General features: G+C 35.3%; 1 protein-coding gene across 5 annotated transcripts in view; it reads left to right on the forward strand.

The window, feature by feature from the left end:
• The window catches only part of LOC116344503 (teneurin-a), a 383641-nt gene that overhangs the window by 266195 nt on the left and 92142 nt on the right, over window positions 1-25304 (forward strand). For all 5 annotated transcript variants that reach the window (XM_031773083.1, XM_031773085.1, XM_031773084.1 and 2 more), the window contains 2 exons: window positions 16663-16827; window positions 19593-19699. In XM_031773083.1, coding sequence (XP_031628943.1) covers window positions 16663-16827; window positions 19593-19699 — 272 coding nt within the window. The remainder of the gene's footprint in view (window positions 1-16662; window positions 16828-19592; window positions 19700-25304) is intronic.

Raw genomic sequence — 25304 nt, forward strand, 5'->3', positions numbered from 1 at the left:
TACAACAAACTACCGCACACTACGAGATCCGAATTGAAAAACAGATAGAAAATTGAGATGCCAAAGACACATACACACACACTAAATTGATTATCATTTTGAAAGGGAAATTTTCCAACGAAATTCACTTCATATACATAATGGCATGTGTTCAACAAAGTTGAGAATGAAAAAAAAGCAGTAGCAAATGTCGCACAATGACGCACTATTATGAATGCCATAGGCTATGTGTCTAACATATATAGAGATGTCACATCCAAATTACCCAATCGTCTCAAACTGTACCTATTCACACAAGATTTTTTATTTGGATTCAAAGTTAGATGGACATTCAACGTCCGGTTCTATTTTGTGATTCAAAACAGATTCGAAATTCGAATTAAATATGTAAGTGTATTCCTTTGGCCAATGTAATCATGACACAATTTAATCCGAACAGCATGCTTTGCTATGCCGAACAGAGAATTGATTAAATATTCATCAGTAACTTTGGGATTATCGACTTTGTGATTATTCATTAGTGAATTTTAAACGAATCGAAAAATTCAAACCAGCTGATGCACGACATTGAATCGCCGTTTTTACTCTTTCCGGTATATTCACTTAATCTCTTGCACTATATGGAATTGCTCAAGAGATGAAAAAGAAAGAGACAGCAAGAAATACAGAAAGAGAAAGAGAAGGAGACATACATTGAAAGGAGCAACAAAATGCTCAGATTTTTACGGAAATGAATGTGCAATTTAGACAAGCATATGTTATGGATATGGAATTTCAGACCAAAAAAACCCGACCTGCACGGAAATCATTTTGATTAAGAATTTCTCTTTTTTGTTTAATGTCACATGAGCGTATTCAATACAAAAAAAATTCTGATGATGGAATATATTGATTATAGCAATCTCAAGAGTGACATGAAAACAACGTTTCGTTCCATATCCAAAATGACATCGCTCAAAATTGGTTTTGACCAAGAGAGAGTGAGAGAAGGGGATACAGCGACAAAAAAATATGTTTTTATTATGATGATATCCTGTGTAACATGTTGTATCCATATCATTGGCATCCTAAATTACATCGAACAAGTCAACACGCTCAAATCCACCATACTGACAATGTTGAAATTTGATCTGATTGCATCAGGATCCATTCGGTTTTGCATTTCAATTTATGTAAAATCTAAAGGCACTGCTTGACATGACATTTTTCACTTAATGCAGTTTATTGTGCACTGGTATTGAGCCAATGAAATTGATCGAAGACACTACACCCAAGTGTCAATCGATGATGTTCAATGTTAAAACGAAAATTCGATTTGGTTCATTAAACTATTTCGGTGCATTTACCTTAAAGGGACAATGCACGCACGTCTATGGAGAATTAAATTCGACGCCACCGAATGCATGCATTACGATGAAATGCATTTCAATAACTTCATTGGCATCCGCATTTTAGCTATCGCTTCCAAATGGTCGGCGAGCATTTAAAAGCAATTAAATGAAACTAATACCACTCTCTCTATATACACAAATGAATTTTGATATTATTTAAAATGCAAACAAGCACATTTTTGTTTTGGTGACGTTGTGTCGCGTGTTACAACGCGACAACACGCAGCAGTTCGGGACCCAGCCCAAAAACAAATATTTGTACAATGTTTCTATTATTATTCATTTCATAATAATAATTCAAACAATTCACGAACGCTTCGTGTATCATCAAATGAATTCATAAATGACTCGACGGAAAAAAAGAACTGTTCGATTATTAGACTTGCATTTAAATTGTTTTTTCAAGTGACACTTTTTTGAGCTAGTCGTTTTTTATTGAAGAATTAAATTGTCGATCGTGAGTTTTTAATAACGAATTAAATAAAAAAAACTATCGTGAAATGAAAATTTCTGTTCCCGTTTGAAGAGAGTCATAAAATCGAATGACGGTTTTAGGGCATTCAAACAAGATTGAAACATCAATATTTCTGCATTTCGATTGCCACTTGACAAAACGATTTACATGTTCCGATGTCCAAAACTGGATGCCATTCCGCCTTCACTCTATTCCATTTTTGTGGTTTTTTATAGCAATAAAATTGATTGCCATCGAGCACGTCAATCAATAAATGGCAATAAAATTATCTCACCTCAACAGCCAACGACGTTCGTTCAACGAGATTTAAATCTATAAATGCAATAGACGCACGCACACTCACGCTTCCATTTATTATTCGAAACCATTAACAAGGTCTTTATTTATGTTTTGAAAACAATGCCGAAAATTAGAATGACGAAATGAGATGCTAGTTAACGTTTGAACGCTTATTGAGGTGATGAACGTACGCTGTGGCAAAGCAAAATTGAAAAATTAACCGAAAATTGAAATAATCCAATGAATGTATCCCAAATGCGTGTGTATGTCGAAACAAAGACCATACAAAAGAGGCCATGTAGAATAGTTAAATGTTCGATTCTCCAAGAGGTTCGACCACATCAATGGACAAGCGGAACATAGTTTAAAAAAATATAGTCCGATGCTGACCGTAAACAAATCACACAGCATGTCATTGTATTCCACATACATAACATATCGTTGAGAGTGTGTAGTCGCTCTTTTTCTCGAAAACCATCCAAATTAACAAGCAGCAATACGGTGAAATGGACACAAAATCAGTTCGATTCTATCTCAAAAAGGGCAAAACGAGGCTATTCCAATCGGTTTCAAAAATGGTTTTTTTAATGATAGAAAATGGAAGCGAACATGCTTTCGTTTATCATTATTTGTGCGATTCGGATTTTTGGATCGATAACAATGTTTCTTTTTTCTTCTATTCCGTGGGTAATTTATTATAATTGAAAATTGACTATTAATATTTTTTTCCACGGAATGTTCGATTTTTTCATATTTTTAGCGATGCTATCGCGCTGTTACAAACCGAGTTAATTCTAAAAAGTAGCTCATTTATGACGCTGGTCAATTGTACTTTAATTTCATGGCGAACAATGTACAAGAATAAACGGATAACAAGGAAAATCCATTTGATGATCTTTGAAACTGATGAAAGACCAAAACAACAAACAACATTCGAATCGCTTACAATCGATGAAAAAAAGAGAATGAGAAAAAATCATTTTGAAATTGATCTTTTGTACCAGTCATCTATTTAAAATGAACGTGATTACAATGTTCGAAAAGAACGATGTTAAAAAACACAAGAGATTGATTGATTGACGGCGATGCGTGTTGAAAAGATCATAACCGTAAACGCGTTTTGATGCTGAAAGAAAAATAACAGAGATAATGAGAAATGCTGTGCTCTTACGCGATTCGATCCGCTCTGCATCAAAATATTCTAATTAAATGAAAACTGTAATAGAATCCAGCGATATGAAAAGTGACACTGCGCGTCATAAAAACCATGTTAATACATAAAATAATATCCGGCAATTTCCGGATTCTTTTTCGCCGGAAAAAAAATAGACACAGCAGCATGTGGCCGCTTTTGTGAAATTGAGATGAGAAAATTGAAAATTCACAATTTTATGAAATATTAAGCGAAAAATGAAAACCCATGGTTTTATGAGCGAAATAACATTGAAAAAAGGGCGTTCCATGGGCAACGGATCATTTAATCATAGAGAGAAGAGTTGATTGAGTTGAGCGATTTTTATTTTTATTATTCGATGGCAATAATGCTCTTCGATGGTTAAATGTTGCAATGATGCAGTGCAGGTGATCGAACAGCATTTTGTTGATTCAATTTATAATTCAAATTACAACGAAATGTATTTTAAATGGTGCACAAAGTTTGAGAAGAGAGAAAGAGAAACCCCCGTTTGCCTAATCCATATGTTTTATGTTCAATTAATAATAATCGTTCACAACAATGTATTTCGTAACTGCATAAAACATGAGCTAGCCATGGTTCATGCTGTTGCATCGCCGTATACATACCATATACAACTCTATGGTATTGGTAATTCGATATGCATGCATTCGACGATCAAATTAATCCATACTAAGCACAAGTTGTAATTTCACATTCAAATTGTATGCATTGGACATATGTGAACTGGTGCACTGTTATGCTCCGACTAGAATCGACAAACAGAAAAAAAGAGAATCATTTTTTCCAGCCACGAATTCAAGCCTGCACAAGCAAAACAATTTGAAAAGAACATGAGAAAAAAAAAGTATTGACCGAACGAAGGAATCATTCGGTAACGGTATTTATCAAATTATTTTCTATTATTCTAATCAGAATTAATCTAAATACATGAAGCTGCGCATTTGGCGGTTACTCGCGCTACCTCATGCTCTTTCTTTCTGCCTTTCGGTGTGCACGCGTAATTGTTTGTATACTCGAAATGCATCGAGCCAGCCAAACTGTGGAGATTGAGATGGTTCGATTAAACGGCCGGATGCAGTTAATTATCGTTTGAAAATACTGTGTGTGTTTATACATCGACAGCGTTGTCCGACGCGTTGAGATAACCATTACGGTAATCTCACCAAACAAATTCTCTTTTAGTCGCGAGCACACATATGCACACTGTTTCGTTGGTCACAGACAGTCGTTGTACACTTTTCAGCCATCGATGTATTGTGGCGATGCGCATCCAAATGAAACGATGTAAATATTTTGATTAGGTCGACAAAAGCCCCAACGATTCAGAGAATCGACGATCGAAAATCTTTTTAATCGTCAATGCATCGGCATCATATAGGTTTTTGGTATCGATTAATTTGTAAGAGCTCCTACCCAGCATGCCTATTCGATACAGTCAAGTAATTTTTGTGTGCGCTGCTGTTTTTTCCCCATTCTTCATTATACTACTGCACATATCTAAATTTAAGCCGGTAATTTTGCAGCGCACTAATCATTTACATGATTTGATAGTGAAATTGGATACATTGCATCGAGCGGGATTTTTTTTGTTGTTGTGATTTGAATAGAGCATTTTCACGTATGATGTGCGTCGCCCTTTCTGACATTTTCTGGTCAATATTCATTTTGGCTTTCTGATTATAATGCTAATATTAGCATCATCATTATCGTGGGCGAATCAGTGCCAAAAGGAAATTAAAGAATAGAAAAAACAAACGTTTCGAATCGACAGCATAAAATATGTAAATAGTTAATTTGAAATGGCGACCGTATTTGGAAGCCCATCGATAAATTGGTCGTTTTCGTTCATTAGCAAATCCATTAGTTTATTACAAACGAAACATTTTTATCCACACACAAACACGATGTGTACGCGCGTGCTGAAAAAATAGAATCCAAATGGCGATGCAATTTGGGTGATGCTTTATATATGCATACGGTAAAATGAAACAATCTAATTATATCATTAAATTTTATTCTCGTCCCTTCGAACTGATTAATCCAATCGCCGCTAATCAATATGAATGGCTAGTAATATAACACGCAGTATGGTGGCCACAAGGAGAAGGGAAGAGAAGCGAGACATACACGTCTGTATAAAAGTATAAAGTCAGGCAACCATGATGCATAAAATGAAAATCCGGTGCCAGAGGATAAAATCGATTCCGGCTTATCTATTATGGATGCCGTTGCCGATCCCTTTTTCCATTGCTTTAAATATTTCGTTTTAATATGGGATGAAGCGTCAACAACACAACCATCCCTCTAGCCATTATATATTATGCTGTGTGCAATGTGAATTGTGTTCGCAATTTCGATATTGACCAATGTCAAGAAATAAACTTTCAAATACGGAAAACAAAATACATAGACCATAAGAGTAAATGAACGGCTTTTCGAAATGGAAAGGTAACAACAATGAGGTGAAATAAAGCTTAAAATAACCTAATTCCATTTTATCGATTCGCATTTCGAAATGTTGTGCGTGTGCAAACGACATTCATATACATTTCGATTTTGCAATATACTACTTATTTACCGGATTGATGGTTTATTGGACCAATCCAAAAACATTTCGCAAATCTTTAAGCTTGTATTGCCAAAGAGAATATTCCATTTCCATTTGTATGGTTCAAAAGGTTTTTGATGTTTGATTCGATTAGTGCGAATAATGTCTTCTATACCCGAACAATATATTTGTTTACAACCATTGAATAGTGTGATACCTCATATGCGTCTCAAAATCTCTCTTTTTTTTCTGCGTTAGGTCGCTCTCTCAAGTTCGTTTGTTCCGTTAAGCTTATCTTGAATGCTGTTGTTCACGGAAATGGTGAAAAATGTACGTAAGCAGAAAATACTAAGTGGCGGAAATCTGAACCATTTGCAAAGCATATCAGAACAGGATGGAAATGCAAAGAGAAATGCGATCAACGCACGCAACGACAAAAAGAAACTCAATCAAACTTCTTTAAGCACTATGATGTTAGAATAGATTTATAAAGAAAATGTCCATTCAACCTTTTATGTTGTGCTTTCTTTGAACTGTAGTTAAATGGAGTGATTTCTGAACTAAAAAACACACACACACACACACAGAGAGAGAGAGAGAGAGAGAGAGAGAGAGAGAGAATTCTGCTTCGAGTGAAAGTGATGCAAACTTTCTCCACTTGAAGGTGTCAAATGAATCCGGTGAAAAGAGTCAATATAAAATAAAGGTGCAATGGTGTTTTCAGCGCGAATGTAAATAAAATTGTGTAACCTCAAAGATCGAATCGATAAAAAAGCAACGAGCTTAAAATTAAATGGCCGCCTCTTTTCCCCAGCGAAGTCTGTAATTTAAAACAATGTTTTTCGTTAGTCTTTTTTATAGTCGACACAAAAAAAACATGCCATTGAAATGTTCCAGACGAACAAAAACCATTATCATCATAAATTTTCACAAAACTTCCCGTTGTTCAGGAGTAATTACATTGACTGCACAACAAACTGTCTGTCCTTATGGGTGAGAGACGAAGACAACGGCTTCAAAATTTCATGAGCGTGATTTTATGTATGCGCATGAAGCACGAAAAATGTATTATGGTTGAAGCAGTGAACTGGCGACAACCGATGAAAACAAAGGCCAACACATTGATGATGCCTGATCTTATTACAATTTTTGGCCCGGAAAGCAAACATGAAATGGAGAAGTTTAATGTCTAATTGATGTCTTATACAGATTTAGTGATGGCCACCATTCGTCAGCCAATGTTCTTGTGGCACGCACAACGAAACACATGTCACAGCCGTAAAGTCAACTGGATTTTTGCAAACGCCCTCATTTGGCTTTTTTGAATGTATCGAGTTTGCCTTATGTCCTCTCATTTCAAACTGTTTCCGACATTGTGTGAGTATGTGCGTCTGTTGTGTTTGCTTATTTATGGTTGCTACATACATTAATGGGCCAAACACACCAAAGTATCAAGTTAATACTTTATTTTCAGCAAGTTTTTGCATCGCAGAATACGATGAAATCCATGAATTATGCGCGTGTGTTCACATGTAAATTGAAACGAAAAATTCCGATTCATTCCACATACACATGTATACATCCAATTTGGGGTCACCATCAGTACTGTGTAGATTCTGAGAATCCAAAACAAAACCATTATGTCTAATAATAGAATATGGGGATGTTGTGCATTGTGCACCTTTCAACTTTCGGTGATTACGAATATCTAATGCGCCATTCGGAGATGCTGATATCGGAAGAAATGTGCCATTTCCGTGACAAGACACTTTGTTGGCGTTGGTTGTTCCATTTGATTTTGTATTTGTTTATAAGTAATTTAGTGGCATTAAGAACGTACCAAGTGAATCAAATTCAACGACGTTGTGTTCGTATTTTCAAATGAGGGCCAACTCAAACTCAATCGAATAAAGGTAAATCCACATCCACACATTGGAATTTTTCCTCAATTTACCCAATGTGTCGATCACATTGGCTTTGAATGCAGCACAATGTAGTCACAAAAATTTGCTTAATTCTGTTAAGTCAGTCTGGTCACAAGTACGCACAAAATCATTTGCTCGTTCGTTCGTACAATGCTAATGATGTGGAATAATGTTATTTTTGTGGGGGGAGGCGTGTTTGTGACCATTTCATTTCTTCTAGCACGCACCGTTGCCCCAGACGAATAGCCGGGGAGAAACTGAGAGGGAAATCAGTGTACGTGAAAAACAAAAATATCCATAAATATAAATAAAATTATCGAAGGAATGAACGCGACACACAAAGAGAAAGAGACGCAAAAATAAATAAAACGAAAGAAAATAAATGGAAAAGCAAGACAAAACAATGACATAATGAAATTTCGATTGAGGGCTTACTTATTATAATGCCAAAGTAAAAGCAATAATGAACGAGAAATTCGAGCTTGGTGACAATTTACTTTTCGCAATCATCGATTTAACCCCCCAACCATTGAGCGTGCTATGCATTGATTTTCCAGGAATTCAGTGTCGACTCGGTTTTGATAGCAAAAATTCAATTCTACCACGTCCCTAAAATATTTATGAAATGTTTCGGTGAAAATACAAAAGTACCGCGCGCGATGCACCACATCAATGTCGCACAGCTAAAACAAGACCAACCAACAAATTGCATGATAATCCATCGGTGGGTATCGGCTGTGGCACAAAAACAACAGCGTAAATCGCTCAATGGCCAACATGAAAATAAATCGGCGGCCAGAAAAAGCATGGAAGAGTGAGAGAAAAACTGAAAGCGAAACTGTGACAAAATGAAGCGTTAGAGTAATGTTTTTCGGTTTACGGTTTAGTTATTGGTTTTCACGAGGTAAAATGTCCATTCGTTCGAATGATGCTGTCGAATATATCGATGGTGTGTGTGAAAGTGGTCACAGTAAATGAAGGCAAAATGGGTAAAAATATCCAGCAAAACAATTTGATAATAAACAATGAAATTTGATTATAGGCATGAATGCATCTCAAAAGCAACAGCAAACATACAAAAAGAGAGAATTTCGCAAAACCGATACATCAATTCATATATATAGTTATATAGTTTATGAAATCGGCAATAAAATACAGAAGGAATAAAAACAAATTCGAACCCGAATTGTACAAGTTGATTGGAATTCGGTAGTTTGGCATGCAATTGCCTTTTGAATAGGGAATTTTGATTAATTTATTATCATGCATTCCGTGAATGTGGGTAGTTCTGCATGAATCTTCCGGGCAATCGAGCTACAGCCCGCCCGTAGCATTGAAACATTTATTTGATGACAGGTCTTGTACTTTGCCATCGCATTGAATATATATAACATAAAGCATTGATTGAGTCAAATGCACACTTTCATACAAAAACCGTTTTGTACTCGTTCCTAAAATTGCATTTAATTGAATATTGTTATTTTACGTTCGATGAATGTTCAAAATTTGAATTGATACAATAATCAAATTTCGTTGGCCATCAAACAATGGTACACATCACACGGGCGTTTGGCATACCAATAAAGTTCACATTGAGCATGTCACAAATTCCAAATACGAATAATACACATTTATACACGTTTACACGCATGTGGAATGCACCCACAAATGCGGAGCACCATGATTAAACTGACCGAAAATATCGAATACAATTCATCAACAATAATTTTGTGTGACTGTCACTGAATTTGACTCAAGCACGTGCATTGTCGTGAGATAAATGCACTTCTCACAAAGTTCAGGACATCCAGCTCAATGAATTTTCGACAATTACATTCCATTAGAAAGCATTTACCTGGTCATGTTTTCTACAACTACTCTTACTGCACTGGCGACACTGGCGAAGAGCATGAGTGAATGATGCTGAATGAGACTACACTAATATGTCACGCATGTGGATGAGCATTGCAGAATTTATGGGCGCTGGCGCATTTTCTGTTGCGAACATTTGTTATGTACGGTACAGTGAATACATATTCGGGTTGAATGCATTCAAGTGGCATTGTGTCAGCTTTCATTTTGTGTCGCACAGTGCGTGTGTGTGTGTGTTTTGTGAATTATTGCATTTTAATGCTGAACTGCCGTCGATGCATCATTCAAACTTCAATTATATTATTCAAATGGCTTCGCATCAATTGGCACAGAAAGAGAGAGAGAGAGAAAGGAAAAAATCAACAACAATATCAACAACAATCGAAACTGCCTTCCGATACATTCGATTTGCAATCATATATTCGAAATATTTCTCCATTCACTGAGAGATTGAAGCGAATGCATATACACTTGTATGTTTATAACACTTTTGCTGGTCGCAAAATCGAAACATTCACATCAACAGAGCCGCTCTTCATCGACTACATCACATCATCATATTCACTAGCCAAACCATTGGCTTATTTATTTTGACAGCTTTTTCTCTCTCTCACTCTCAATTCGATTCAAAAATGAATAAATATTGAAATTGGAATTGCCAATGCCATACAATTTAACAGGTCACTAATCAAATTTTTATGAAATTCAATTTAAAAAAAATTACATCTTTTTTTCGACCATTGCCAATAAAAAGCCACAAAATTAAATTGTATTCTCTTCATGCAATAAGTTAATTACTACGACAGAGAAAGTGAAATAGGGGCGAATAAAAAACTTGAATTTACATAATATAAATGAAAATGTATGAAAAGAATCGATCAAATATGAATATCGGTTGAATCGACTGGTTGGATGATCAAATAATCAAATATATAGAGGAGAATGAGTGGTAAAAAAAATTGCGGTAAACTCAATTTGAAAATCCATATTGACATGCAAACTACAGTCTCAATCGATCCATCTCGAAAATAATGAATATATATTTGTCATCATGTTTTCCTAATTATTTTCGCTTTAATTGCATCCATTTGTCAAATATTTTGTTTCATAGAATGTATATTTGATTTTGACATAGTTGAATTTATGCAGTACGGTAACAAATTCATTGAATTTATTCTGAGTGGCGGCCATCCATGAACTCAAAATGTTTAACATTATATTTACACCATTATTTTATGATGTGAAAAACTTACCCAAAATTTGCAAATATTCAATATGTTTGCGCACGGTTTTATTAAATTCCATGCCAATTGATGAAACTAGAATGCAATTAAAAACTTTATTTTCGATATAATCGGTAGAATTCCTGGAAATTTTAGTTACTATCAATGACAAAACCGAAATTGAAAAATGTTGCATCAGTCACATTTTTAATGAATTCAACAAATTAAATTGAAACTCTATACAATCTCATCAATAAAGAGAAAAAAGAACATTTGATTCTATAGTCTATATATCGGGCGATATGACTATTCAAATGGTATTAATAATATCGTTCATTGATGCAACGCCTCATGCGTTCGACGTTTATCTGCACATACACAATGGCATAAAATTCAAAATATTTTGAACAGCAGAAGTGTCATCGAATGGGATGCATTGTTCTCTTTTGCGCTTGCACAACACCAAATTATAAATCAATGTAAATACATTACTAATTATAATCAAATGCTTTCGGGATCATAATCGATATTATTTATCAAATTGAAATATGGCGACAAAATGGCACAGCAGGTAGAACAAGCGCACAACCATATATTTTGTTATATATTTGTGTACAAACTATGTGTCAATGTGCGTTTTGTGCTTGCTTGACTAATTGCATTTTCGAGATTCCATCCCGTTTCGCATATTCTGTGCTGACCATCAATCAATAATGCAATGGCTGCCGCATCGAATGTAAATGAACGAACGCTTCTTCATATTGAATATGCTTTTCTTTTATATTTCACTTGGCACATCATTTTAAATACGAAAATCTCAAGTTATGCAGCTATTTCGAAAGTTTTTGAGGCAAACCCCACATCTACATTCTCACACCCGTTGTCCATTTTTCGCCCCCAAAATAACGAAAGCCAAGTCAATGTGCAAGGAAAATGATGAGAAAAGAGAGCAAGTGAGGAGAGGACGAAGGAAAATTTGCCAGTTCCAAGCAGTAAGAACGAAACTATGCAAATATTTATGTTGAACAGCTTCATTAAACTTTGAGAATGGATAAACCAAAAGCTATTTATTCAATAATGTACATGACGTTTGAATGCGCTCCGCTTCGTATTTATATCCTATACATATAAAAAATAATATCTATTTCCCACAACTCTGATGTGAAAGAAAATATTTCATGAAAACATCCATCGATACGATATGATTAGTTTGCAAATATGATATCTTTGCATGAGTGAAAAATGCGATGTCGAAAAAATGGATTTTGCCGTCGTCAATTCTTTGGTTTTTTTTTTGTTTGTGCCTTCTTTCGCTTTGATACGTGGATGAAAAAAAAATGCTCGAATACGTATTCACAGAATATGAATTTTGAATAAACATTCGAAATTCTACAAACTTTTCAGTAGCTGGCTTTTTTCGCTTATATTTTTTTTGCGGTGAAACCACACTCCGTTGCATGCACCTTGTTTGCGGTGGTATCATTATCGATTCACATTTTGTATGCACAAAATGTATGTATGTAAAATGAACGTGAGCACTGAGTAAACACATACAAATACACACACCACCATGTGTATACATGCACATTCTGTCTTTATCTTTTATCTATTTACATATTTTGTAAATATTTTGAATGAAAGTTTTTTTATTCGGTTATTTCATTTGAAAGCACTTTGCATTATCCGGTATTTCACTGTATTCTTCCATCAAGAACACACACATATATATTTAAATGCGGCTTGGAAAGTATCATCATCATTTGCCTATGGCAAAATATTGTATATGCATAACGAAAACACTGTTACAAAAGAAGAATAATAAATTTTGATTACATTGATGACGCTTTTGAAAAGTTTTCGCACACAGATTTTCGAGTTCGAAAATATTTCGTTCAAAATAAACAAAAGAAGAAAAATGGAGAGAGAAAGAGAGAGAGAGAGAGAGAGAGAGGGAAGAAAGAGGGACATAGAAGGGGAGTTTTCAATGCGAGAAATTTATTTGCTGAATATCGATGAATTCGAAGCAAGTTTGAAGGAAATTGGTCTTATTTTTTCCCAACAAATATTGTTTTTCATCATCGGATTTTGGTGAACCTATCGAATCAACACATACTCAATGGAAAATAATATCGAATTTTACCGACTTTATTTCCGTGAACAACACAAAATGTATCTAATAATCGTTATCAAACTTCTCAGCCCATTCATTTATTCATCTCGTGTCCTCTGCAAACATAAAATTGGACACACATTCACATACAATTCGCGGAAATATCAAATGATATTCTGTACATTTCGATCTGACTTTGTTGTGCTGATGCTACGAAATAAATAAGCAATATACATCAAACGGCATATAAAAAGGAAACTTCATCGTGTGCTTTTTCAAAATAATGGATACCATGCCATTGAGGCCGTCATCATCATCATTCGAATTTGATATATATATTAGTTATGACTTTATTTATGAAGCATTTATATACATAGTTTTGCTGAGTGTTTTCAAAACAACCAACCGTATTCGATACAATCCAAGAGCAAATACACTTAGTCAAATATTTTCCATTTGCTTGACAAAACTTATCTATTGATTTACTATGTTCGGTTCATCTTTGTCGATATTTCTTCTTTTTTCGAATACGGAATTAAGCTGCTTGTGTTCATTTTCAGAACGGAAATATTCGTCCTTGGCTAAATTTAAATGGTCATTCGCAGTCGAAACAAAACTTAATTACGAATTCCGGGGCTCTCTTACTGCGCCTCAAGTTTGTGACAAGAGTTTTGTGTGATATTTGCTATTTTGATCTGATTGATATAAATCTATGGCACTTGTTATGCATTCGCTTGTATTATCAGATATGGTTTTGTATTTGATATTCAATCATCGGCCAAATAAAATACAGAACGATCGATTTCAATCGCCAAACAAGATTAACATAATACATGAGAGAGCTTTTTTGTACAAGTTGGCCCCGAGAAAGAAACAACTTAATCAGTATTCGAAATTAAATTAATGATAGATATATTGGTAAATTTTTTCTTCTGCCAAGCAAACCGACCATGATGGATAATGTAATACGCGTGGCTCTCATATTATAATAATAAAGTCATTTTCGCTTTTTCGCTATGATGCTCACAGCACAAACAAGCGCTCATTTATTATTCGAACATTTATGAAACGCCATTGAATTGGCTTGCTGCAAATGAAATACGAGATATATGCTTTTCTGGGGCGGCAGTTTTTGTTCGAGCGCACACACATTCGCTTTCACAACGGGGATGATAAAAATGTTGATGCGAAAGTTGTGTAAGAATATTAGATAAATGCATATAAACAAGATTCTTTGTTGTGGAATATACATTCATAATATTGCTGACAAAAAGTGTTTATCGGAATAATCTGTGCCATGGAATAATATCGACACTTGTGACTTGTTTATGGTCGGAGGTTGTTTTTTTTTCGTGTGTGTGTATGAGTTGGGTGCCGAAAAATGAACATCATTTTATATCGATTGTTCGAACAGAAAGCAGAGAAATTCCATTCACGTCACATTAGATTTTCCAATCTATGGATAATAGTGCGTATTTTTTGTGTATGTTTTGGTTGGATGTTTGGTGTGGATAAGCGTGCAAATCGATTTCACTTGACTGGATGAATGCGGCTGCTACAAATCGGCTGTTATCAATGTCAAAGTGATATATCCAAAAGCCCAAATCTCTATGCCAAACACCATGCACACCAAATGTCGTCGTCATGAAGGGAAAAATGGAATGAGATCAAATACCAACACACACTCTCATATAAAAAATAAATGTATGCGAATAATCAAAATCATACTCACATCACAACGATTGATATTGTTGCAAAGCGTTCTCGCACGCATTTAACATGTAAAATATACATCAAATAAAATGCCAATGTTGAATATTGAGGCGAGAATAACAGCGCTAACAGTAATAATAATAACAAAATGTGAATTATTTGATTTTTGGACGGAATATATTCGCGCATTACATTTTCACTTACATGTGAATTGGCATGGCAAAAATGCAAACAGTCATCGCATTCGAGAGTAAGAATAAAGAATGGATTTGGCCTCTGGAATTCCCGCAATCTATAATAATCTATGGGCTCGGTTGTATTTTCGCATACCCACTTTGGAATTCAAAACATCCGTTTCTTTTATGAGTCACACACGTTCGCAAACTCATACATGCTCTGCTATGATAACAAACCCATAATGTAAACGCAAATACAACAACAACAAAAAGAGTGCCACTTTAATCTAACATTCGAGATATTATCAAAAATTAAAATGAGAGCGACGGACGAGGAGAACAAGAGCGACTGAATGAAGTAAGAATTTTATTGAAATGAAAACAAGGAGCCGAGTTTGTGCACAAGAAAATTATTATTGAAGAAAATATGGAAGAATATACATTACATAAAATTATTATAAAAGTTGCATTTGTACATGGGTATGGTTAAATCATGATGATGATGACGATGATGATCAAAATTGTACGGCATTGCATTGCCACATTGTGCGAACGATTGAATGACATTAATTTTCGTAAAACTATATGGAACACACACACACACACACGTTCGGCTGTATATTGCGTTTGCAAATCTGCATTGAAAATCAAGCATAAATAGGTTAGTCGGTATAAAAGACACATACACTGTGTGTAACCGAGTAAATTTTGATGCAAGGCATAAAAGCATACATAATAAGCAATGCCTTTCACTTTGCACAAAAGTTTGATTTCCGTTAATCTTAAGTAGTGCACATTTTCCGAGCCGGATATGTAACATGAGCACACACATAAACTACATTTGATCCATGTGTCATGTACTCTTTTGCTACTTTACAGTACCGATACCATGCTCTCGATTCTTGTTTCGGTTCTCTTCTTCATTTTCTTCGGGGAGGGTTGCCAGTGAAACTTTGGCTCCCTTTTTGGAGAATTAGTTTATGTTTTGGGAAACACGCTTTTCTCGCTTCTCTCTTTTATCCATGGCTTCGAGTTCTTGATGGAAAAACAGGAAAATATTTATTGTGTTTTCATTTAGTTTTTGCCTTTGTGAGCCACTCAACTGTGCGTTTACATGCAATTTGTACAAGAAGAAGCGATTTTTGGCTTGGTAATGGCAAATGCAGACTGTTAACTACTAACAGACACACGGACACACAAAATCTATCTCGCTCTCATTCCCTCCAGCACTCGCTTTCGTTCTCTCTGCTCACAATATGAACGAGAGCCTGGTACATGTGTTTATGTATGTGTGTCACGGAATGTTTCGATGAATGTGTGATGCAAATGCGCCTGTGTTCGGTTCATAAATCGAATGGAAATGCAATTGGTCCCTCAGGAAATGTTTCGTGTGCTTGCTCGCTCGCTCATTGTGTTTGTTGTGCTTTTGCTGTTCGCTGCAATAATGATAGATCAACATGCACGATAGGAAATTTCCATAAAACAACGGAATACACACAATAAATTCCGTAACAAAGCGATTTTTTTGTTGCTCTTCTCTTCACTTCTCTATGTGTTATTTTTGTGCGCTGGTGTTGTTATTGTATTTTCAGTGAACGGTTAGAGAGCTTTCGGTTGTGTTCTTCATTGGCTTTACATAAATCGTATATGGGTCAATAAGCCATTGCAATTTTATGCAGATTCCATTGAAAATTATTATGTATTCAAATTTATAAGCCAAATTAAATAATGTTCTTTTCATTTTCATTTCAGACTTACAACGCCGTTGAATACGGGGCCACAACAAATGCCACAGAACAACGATGTTGGTCCACACTGCCAAATTGGTGGCAATTCGCCACTCGTTATGCCTGGATTTCCACTTCGTACATCACATTCAGCGCATACTCCACACTATTCGCCATACTCACCGTCAAGGTAAATAACAATTTCTATTTCAAAATTTGTATGCAGGCTCAGTGCTCTCAAGGTGATCAAAATCGTCATCTTGAAAGTGTGTCTATTCTCTGCCATTTATTTTTCCTTCATCGACACGATTTCATTTAGTGCCTATTTTTTGGACTCTTCTCGTACTCGGCACAAGAGAGTCTTACTTCGGCAAACATTTTGTGAAATGCTGATGCAACGAAAATACCTTAAATCATTTATTTTTCTGTGTTGGTATGTATGTTTTGGTCGAATATCAGGAAGAGCATAACCAACCACCATCAATTTGTTTGCATAAGTTTTGCTGGAAAACCTAATATTCCTTTTATGATTATTGCTGCTTCATGTACTTATGTTGTTTTTTGTATGTATATATATATGATGAAGCCAGAGTACAAGCATGAAAGAAGTGGAGGGATGCGTCTACGGATGACAGTAAAGTTTACTATTTCTCGCTATTTTTTCCTTATTGTTCACATCATTCCTTCGTAATGGAAACGATATGATGGTAATGTAATAACATGAACATACGAACAAAATGACATACTTTCTTGAAACTTTAACATTTGTGTACGGAATAGAGAGAGAGAGAGCAGGACTAGCTTTGCTGAGCATTAGTTGTATTGTTTGCAGGCGAATGCGCTTTTAAGCTTTTATATATTGTGTTATGTCTGCTGCTCTGCCGCAAATATTATTATTATCATCATGGTAGAAACACAAGCAATCGCACGAACGAATATTATTTATTAAGCATTTTGTGTTAAGCCACAATAGAAACGAATCGAGAAATAAAAACGTCCGTCGCCGCCGTTGCCGCCATCATTGCTGTTCCATCGTCTTGCAATGTGCATATACATATGCATACATGTATGTCGGAAAAAACGAAAATGAAATAGAAAAGAAGACGAAGAAATTGCACAACGAAATAAAATCCAATTTAGTTTTGTTTTATTAAAATATTAAATATTTATGGTGCACATTGTTTCTCATTGCAAATAGAACAAACGAAACAAAAATGAGAGAAATGAAGAGAAAAAAAGAGCCAACCAACTCGGTTAAGTCAATGAAAAATTGGTTTTATTTCTGGGAAAAATGAATGCTGCAATGCCATGAGAATTGCAGGGGATAGGAAAAAATCATTAATGCTGAGTGAGAAAGAAACCTCAAAAGAGTTTGATTCTGATATTTTGTTTGAGTTTGAATCAATCGAAATTCTATGGAAAAAATTGCACACGAGATTGAATACACATAGTAAATATTTCATTTTAACCACTCTACGTTGAGAAACAGAGAAACATTATATTGAGTATTGCATAAATAAAAATGAAGCACAAAAAAAATCAACGAGAGGAACACTAACTGGCAATTATAGCATTGCAATTGAGTTGTTATCTTGATTCTCGAGAAAAATATATATATGTGTGTTGTTTTCCACTGTGAATGAAGGGAAAATTCAATTTCCTTTTCGGTTGCTCACATTTTTGTGGCTTATTCCGTTGCATTAAGACATATATACACATACATTAGTGATTCCGATTCAATCGTCGACTGATGGCAATAAAAGTCAAATGAAAGCACACTTTGTGAATGCTAGTCGATTTGCAACAGAAAATCTACACAACCCACACAAACATTCTAAAGGGATTTGAATTTTAGTTGAGTTTCACTTTATGAAATGTGAATGAATGCACATTTCTCATCGCTCAACTGCACATCCTGTGGGTATGGTCAAACCATCATCTTCATTCAAAATATCACATATGTAATACATATTTAAATAGTTTTGCTCAGAGAAAGATGATTCACTTTCTCTTTTTCTCATTTCAATTAGATCCTCCACATGATTTTGAGTTGAGCGAACATATTCGACTCTTTTCTCTCTTTCTCTCTCTCTCTCTGCCTTCCTCGCTCTTTTATTCTCTCTGTTTCTTACTCATTTTTCATTCAAACGAATGTGAAGAACTTTTAATAAGCTTTTCGGGGCATGATGCCCTACAAAATCATGTGTGTGTACTGTGCAATGTATTCACTTGATTGTAATATCAATTATTCACTATTCCAATGTGAAAATAAAAAAATACACATCCATTTAGTTTGAAGTCCGATCAACATAACAACTTTTAGCCATCAGAGAATAAATATCCTGGGATCTTGATTTAAATACTAAGGCACATTTCTCGGAATCAACTTTATTCGCTCTTCAATGAAAAATTAATTATTATTCGGCTCGAATATAGAATTTGCAACAAAAGCAAAACCAATCATAAACAAATTCCTAAACGTGAAATAATTTCATTAAATCCACGAACCATTATCTCTCGCTATCTCTCTTTCTCCGTTTTTTCATTTCAAAATGGATTTTCAATTACATCAAAATGTGTTTTGAGTGCACAAGAATACAATTTCAAATGATGGATGCATTCGAAAATGAAATTAATTCATCAAAAATTGGTTAGTTTGTTGTAGTGCGTCAGTCAAAATTTAATTTTGCATCGCAAACATAGTTAAATTTATTGTTTATGCTTGTTCTCAATATAATGAAAAACTCTATACAGCATTCGTCGAGGAGATGCTAGTGCCTTACGAATGTTGCAACTCCTTCATTCGACCTTATTTGGACGATGCAATTATTATCTTTATTGTTATTGGATGGATTAATTTTCAATTTTGACAATTTTCCCATTTTCTCTTGTTCTCTGCACTTACATATAAATTTTCTCTAACTCTCTTCTTTTCCCTCTGGTTCTCGTTTACAGGTTTCACATAGACAAGCGATGTCAACACAGGTGCTCTTGGAAATGTTTTAGTTTTGCCTTAATTTTCGTAGCTGTTATACTTGCTGCTATGTTGGCCTACTTTGCCGGTAAGTGAACATTTCAATTCAATTACAACTCTGAGTTTGTTAGTTGTGTGTATTGTTTTTTTTTTTAATTCTCTTCCTCTTTAAAACTGTATGTTTTGTAATGTTGCTAATGTTTTCAATTCGTGGGCAAATTTAATTTTTCGTTGAATGAAATTGAATAGAGAAAAATTGATTAGAAATTGTAAGCTCTTCGTTGAAAATAATGTCTATTTACTGTTTTATATTTGGAATTACATTTAATTAAAATGAAAACTATAGTTTTAATGTTTGTAATTGAATTAAATTTTCAACAGCATTTTATAGTGAAAGAGAGAAAGAGAGAGAGAGAGAGAAAAGGAACGTGAATAATAAGTTTCGTTGCGTTGTTCCCGCTGTTTGAGTTACGAACAATTGGTTCTCATCTGTCATTTTCATATGTTTTAAAACGAAATGTGCTTTTTTGTCGTGCTTCTGTCTTTTATCCCGGTCCAATTGTATGCGAAGTGGAACAAAAAATGAATGGAAGTGGTCGTTGTTCCAGTGAACAAATTTTAAATTGCCATCCAGTGAGTTTGGCGCTTTTCTGTTATCGGATATGTACAGGCACACTACTCCAACACATTTGTTAAAAATGAAAATGTGTGTACATGAGACAACCAGAGAGAGAGAGAGAGAGCGAAGTGACACAGAGAGTAATATTCGCTGCAAGCCTCTGTGTGTTACATTGAGCCAAGTATGCCGCATTTGCAATGTAAAAAAACTAAGTTGGCTATTGTCTTCTGGTTTGGACCAAAATCGTGTAATAAATTTTAATTTATCAGTCCTTTTCTCTCGCTGCTTGTATCACTCTTTTTCTCTCCATCTCCCTACATCTCTCTATCTTCCTCCGTAATCGCTCTCTCTCTCTACCCAGACCATTCAGCAAGCAAACGAAATAAAAAGATGAATGCATTTTCTGATGATTTCACTTTAAGCGACGCATTTTTACTGTGCACGAAAATTGGGTCAATGCATTTACTGAAGAAGCGATAGAGTATTTTTTCGCTCTCTTAATAAAACGCACAAAGAACATAACACAGAAGATAGATGTTTGGCAATGGTAATAGTTAATTTTCCGAGGCATTCGAGGAAAAATGCATTTTGTTGTTGTTGTTCGCAGGCTGCAAGTATTCCCTTCGAAGTACCATAATATAAAAGGCTATTTTTGTGCAATTTTTATTCATGGCACATTCTTGCTAGTATCTGGAGTTGAGCATTTTGTTCCTTTTCTTGATCTTCCTACGTCTTGTTCAATTGAATGTACATTTATCTTCACTAAAACCGATTTTTCTAGTTGCACTGCCAACGACGTTTTGCAGTCCAAACTTTCATTATGTTCGCTAATTTTTTTTTGTTCGTTCGTTCGTTCATTCTCTTTCTTGTCATTGAGCATTTTCTCTTATCACACGCGGGCCGTATATAGTTTGAAGGCAAAAAAGAGACGCAACTCAAATAAAAACACACACACAAAGAATAGCCATCACTTTTGCGAAAAGAGAGACGAATACGAAGCGGGGACGAAAAATGAAGAAAGACAGAGTCAGAGTGAATGAGAGAAAAATAATTCCTTTTAAGTGGAAAAAATAACTAATTAGAAGAAATGAAAGAGGAAAAATGGTAAATGTGTTTTACATGGGCACATGGATGTTGTTTGTGTATTGAACGTGACACGTACGCATTGAGGACGGGGAGTTGTACTACACCATACTCCCCATAACTACTAGATATTTCGATAGCGAACAATACTTTGAGCACTTTCCACCCGATTCTGTCTGCTTTGAGCATCTCTGTGTCTCTCGCTCATGCCTTTGGCCAGTATACATTTGCTGCGTATATGTGCGCGTTGTGCTGTTCGAAACAGAGAAAAGTTCGAACAACTCTGGCAAAGTTTTTCTTTTTATTTAATTACCCCCGGTTCGGAAAATGAAAGAAAAATTATTTAAATGAAAAAAAAGACGAGAAGAGAATTGCATGCTTTGTTCCTCAATATATAACAAGAATCTGCTGTTTTCCGAAGTAATTGTGCAGTCGTTCTAACAAATGGCTCACAGCTGACAAAAAAGAATTGCTTGGAGTAGGTCCTGTTGTTTTTTCTTTTGCATTCGCCAAAAATGTGCGAAAGAAAGAGAATGAAACGGGATGAGAAAAAAAATCCTTAAATTCGTCTATTAAGTATTGCCAAAAACGAGAGAGTAGCATAGTCCTTAATTTCATGAGTGGTTGTAACAATCGTCGACGATATGGTGACTGGAAGAAAAACACCAATGTAACAAGCAAAAGAATGAAACAAACGAATTCAAAGTTGCGTTCGAGTTCTTAGGAGGAAGACGAGAGAAAAAAGCAAGAAATTTGGTGACAAAAACACGACTTTCACTCGATTTTTTTCCGCCTTAACTGCATCGACTTAATAGTTGCGTTTTTGTTTTTTTTTGTCCTCTTTTTTTCTGTTTCCATTTTCTATCAGTGGCCAATGCTCATTGTCACTTTAAACTCTTGCAATAGTTTCAATTCTCGACGCCTCAATGGAGCGCAAAAAAGGCATGAACAAGAAGATACTTTCTAAAGGAACAATTTTCGAATTGGCACATAAATTTTGTTTATTTTGCCGACGATCCACAAAATTTCTATTGAATTCTCATCGAAAATGTTGGCCAAATGCGTGCATTCGGCTTGATATCGAGTTTAGTACTTATAAATTATTTGGAAATGTCGTTTTTTCACTCTCTTCCTCTCATTCGCCCATAACGTGCGATTCAGTTATTGTTTGGCATAAGCGATTTCAACTGAAAATATCACTTGCAATCGTTTCGATGATGCCATTTTGACTGGCAATCCGGTTATAAATTAGACTCATTCAACGACAGAAAATGAAGAATAAATTTCCAAACGGCCAACACAAATCAATGGCAACGTAACGCATACACATCGGTCGCATAGCGTGACAATGGAAATGGCTCATTCAAAAAATGGCCAACTACTTAAGGACATAAAATCAATATTAACCACCATTGGATATGAAATGGTTTGTAATGGAGCTGTTGCAAAACTGGACACATTTGTGTGTCGTAAAATGTGTTATCAAAAAAATGAGCGACCAAAGCGACGGCAATGAGTGTGAATGAATGGTTTGTGTGAATATGATTCAGCAAACGAGCAACCCTGAATTGCCGATTGTTAATCGTTTGTCGTAAAAATCATCTGTGCTCGCCATATTCAGTCGCTGTGTGCATGTATCTATTGTTGCGATAATTCTCGATAATGATGGCGACAGTTGATTAGACTTTTTGGATTGTCCATTGTTATACATAAACGCTGACACAACATTGTCTTCGCCATTCTTTCGTCTCCTTTCATTTTCAATTAGATGCTCGCCACTTTGTATTTATGAATGTTGTCGCAACCGAATTAAATATTAAAAGTAGTACAATGGACAGAAATATATGTGCCGCAACCCATTTGTGTCGCTCAAAATTCCACATAGAAACGTACAAATTGCGTCTCATTTAATCTTCCGATTTGAAAACAATGCCGTCATATGGAATAGTTGAAGTCTCATCTTTGGCAAAAACATCATTAACGGATGGTGCGACGATGGTAGACATAATCCATCTTTCGCATGATAATTTGACAGCATGACACGATTTGCCACATTTCCAGACGAACTAATGTGAATATGCTGAATAAAAAGGGTTTTTTTTTATTTCATTCAACTTCATCCAAGTCATGATAAGCTTAAGTGCTGAAAACGAACATCTATAATGTTTAATTCAAAAGCGAATGAGTATAGTGGTGCTTATTTTTCTCTTCGTCTACTTTTATTTCACTTTTGCTCTTCATCTCATTCTATTATGCTTGCTTTTTATGCCATTTTGTCGATGGCATTTTATGCGGAGTGTCTCGTATTTGAAATCCCCATAAGGAAACACAACAACGAATGATACGACGCTCTCGCATAATTAGGATTATTCGAAACGGAATGTGCATTGCACGGCAAAAAGTGTACATCAAACGAAATAATCTAATGGAAAGTTCAAATTATGACACATTTATATAAGTGCGACATTTTTAACCAACTTTGCAGCATCAAAGCGATTGAGTGAAAGAATCCAATTTTCACTGTAGCGAAAAAAAAGAAGCGACATCATTTTTTTTCTCTTCACATTTTCATTTCGTTGCTTTAAATAGCACCTTCACACACAAATGAATATATCAAATTTAAAATGTGCGCACACAGAAGTAAAAACACATTTCCCTTTCATGCTTTCTTGCTTCATTTCATTCTTTCCTTCTTTCACATGCATCCGAATGAGAGTTCGCACAATCTGTTCTTCTCTCTTGCATATACACATAATTCAAGTGAAAAGCTTTCACCTACAATGGCAGCATTTGCTGCCTTTTTTATGCAATCTAACAAAACCCAGTTTCCGTACGAAGCAAAATGCTGAAACAAAAATTCAATGCAATGCATTTATCAACAGATGAAATATCGCAAACTTCCCAAAGAAATCGAAGCAAAGAAATGTGGGCAAAAGAACGAGTGAGTGAGCGAGAGGGATGGAGAGAGTGAAGAAAGCGCCAAAAAAGCCGTTGTGAAGACACACACGAAATATGTATTTGCTACGTGAAAATCATAAATTTTAAAATTGGATTTATAAAAATGTATGAATTCGGTAAAGTATTATGCGAATGACTAGTTTGTGTGCGCGGCGGACGGATGGTAGAGCAAGAGAGTGTGTGAGAGAGAGAGAGACATCGAATATGTGATATGGCGTTTGTCGTTGGTGAAATAAGATTTTCGAAAATCGAATCTCAACATAAATCTCAGCTTGTTGGGCGAACGAAAAAGAGCGACAAACAAAGAACAAATCCCATACAGCTTTCTATGAAAATAGCTGACACATTATCAGACCAGAGAGAAATAAAAACAGCGAACACAGCATTGAATGGCAAAAGAAAAGCGCACCGATGCTGCATGTTTTCGTTTCGTATTAAAAATGTTTCCTCAATTCATCGTTTCAGCGCGTCCGCGCGCGCACACCCCAAAAACTAAAAAGAATGTTGGCATGAACAACATCGCGCACCAAAACTTTGTCTCAAGATCATTTCTGTCGCGCTGCAGCCATGAGTCGAAACTATACACAAACGAATACACATAATGGTAATGGACATCTCAAATAACATTCAACATTCAGTGGGATGCTGAAGATTCGTTTAAACAACTGAAAAAGAAGTTGGCGAGTGACTTCGAATCTTTTTTGAAAGTTGCTTCTACCCCATCGAAAAGTTTCAAGCTCAAATTTCATTTCTTAAATTAGAATGTTTTCGCACTGTACTTTACGGTTTTCGACTTTTTCGCTTGGGCATCAAATGTATCGAGAGCAACATAATTACAACCATTTGACGAATCACAACAAATTCTATTCGTGTTTTTTTTTTCTTCTTCTCTCGAGCTGTGTATACGATTTCATCATTTGTTACGAGACCAATAGCATTTCATCGAATTGACTTACATGTCTCAAATGTCATGTAACATACCGTCTCTCTCTCTCTCTCTCTCTCTCTCTCTCTCTCTCTCTCTCTCTCTCTC

The sequence above is a fragment of the Contarinia nasturtii genome, unplaced genomic scaffold (assembly GCF_009176525.2).
Source record: "Contarinia nasturtii isolate CC-2019 unplaced genomic scaffold, AAFC_CNas_1.1 Cnas_scaffold_1037, whole genome shotgun sequence".
Taxonomy (NCBI): Eukaryota; Metazoa; Arthropoda; class Insecta; order Diptera; family Cecidomyiidae; genus Contarinia; species Contarinia nasturtii.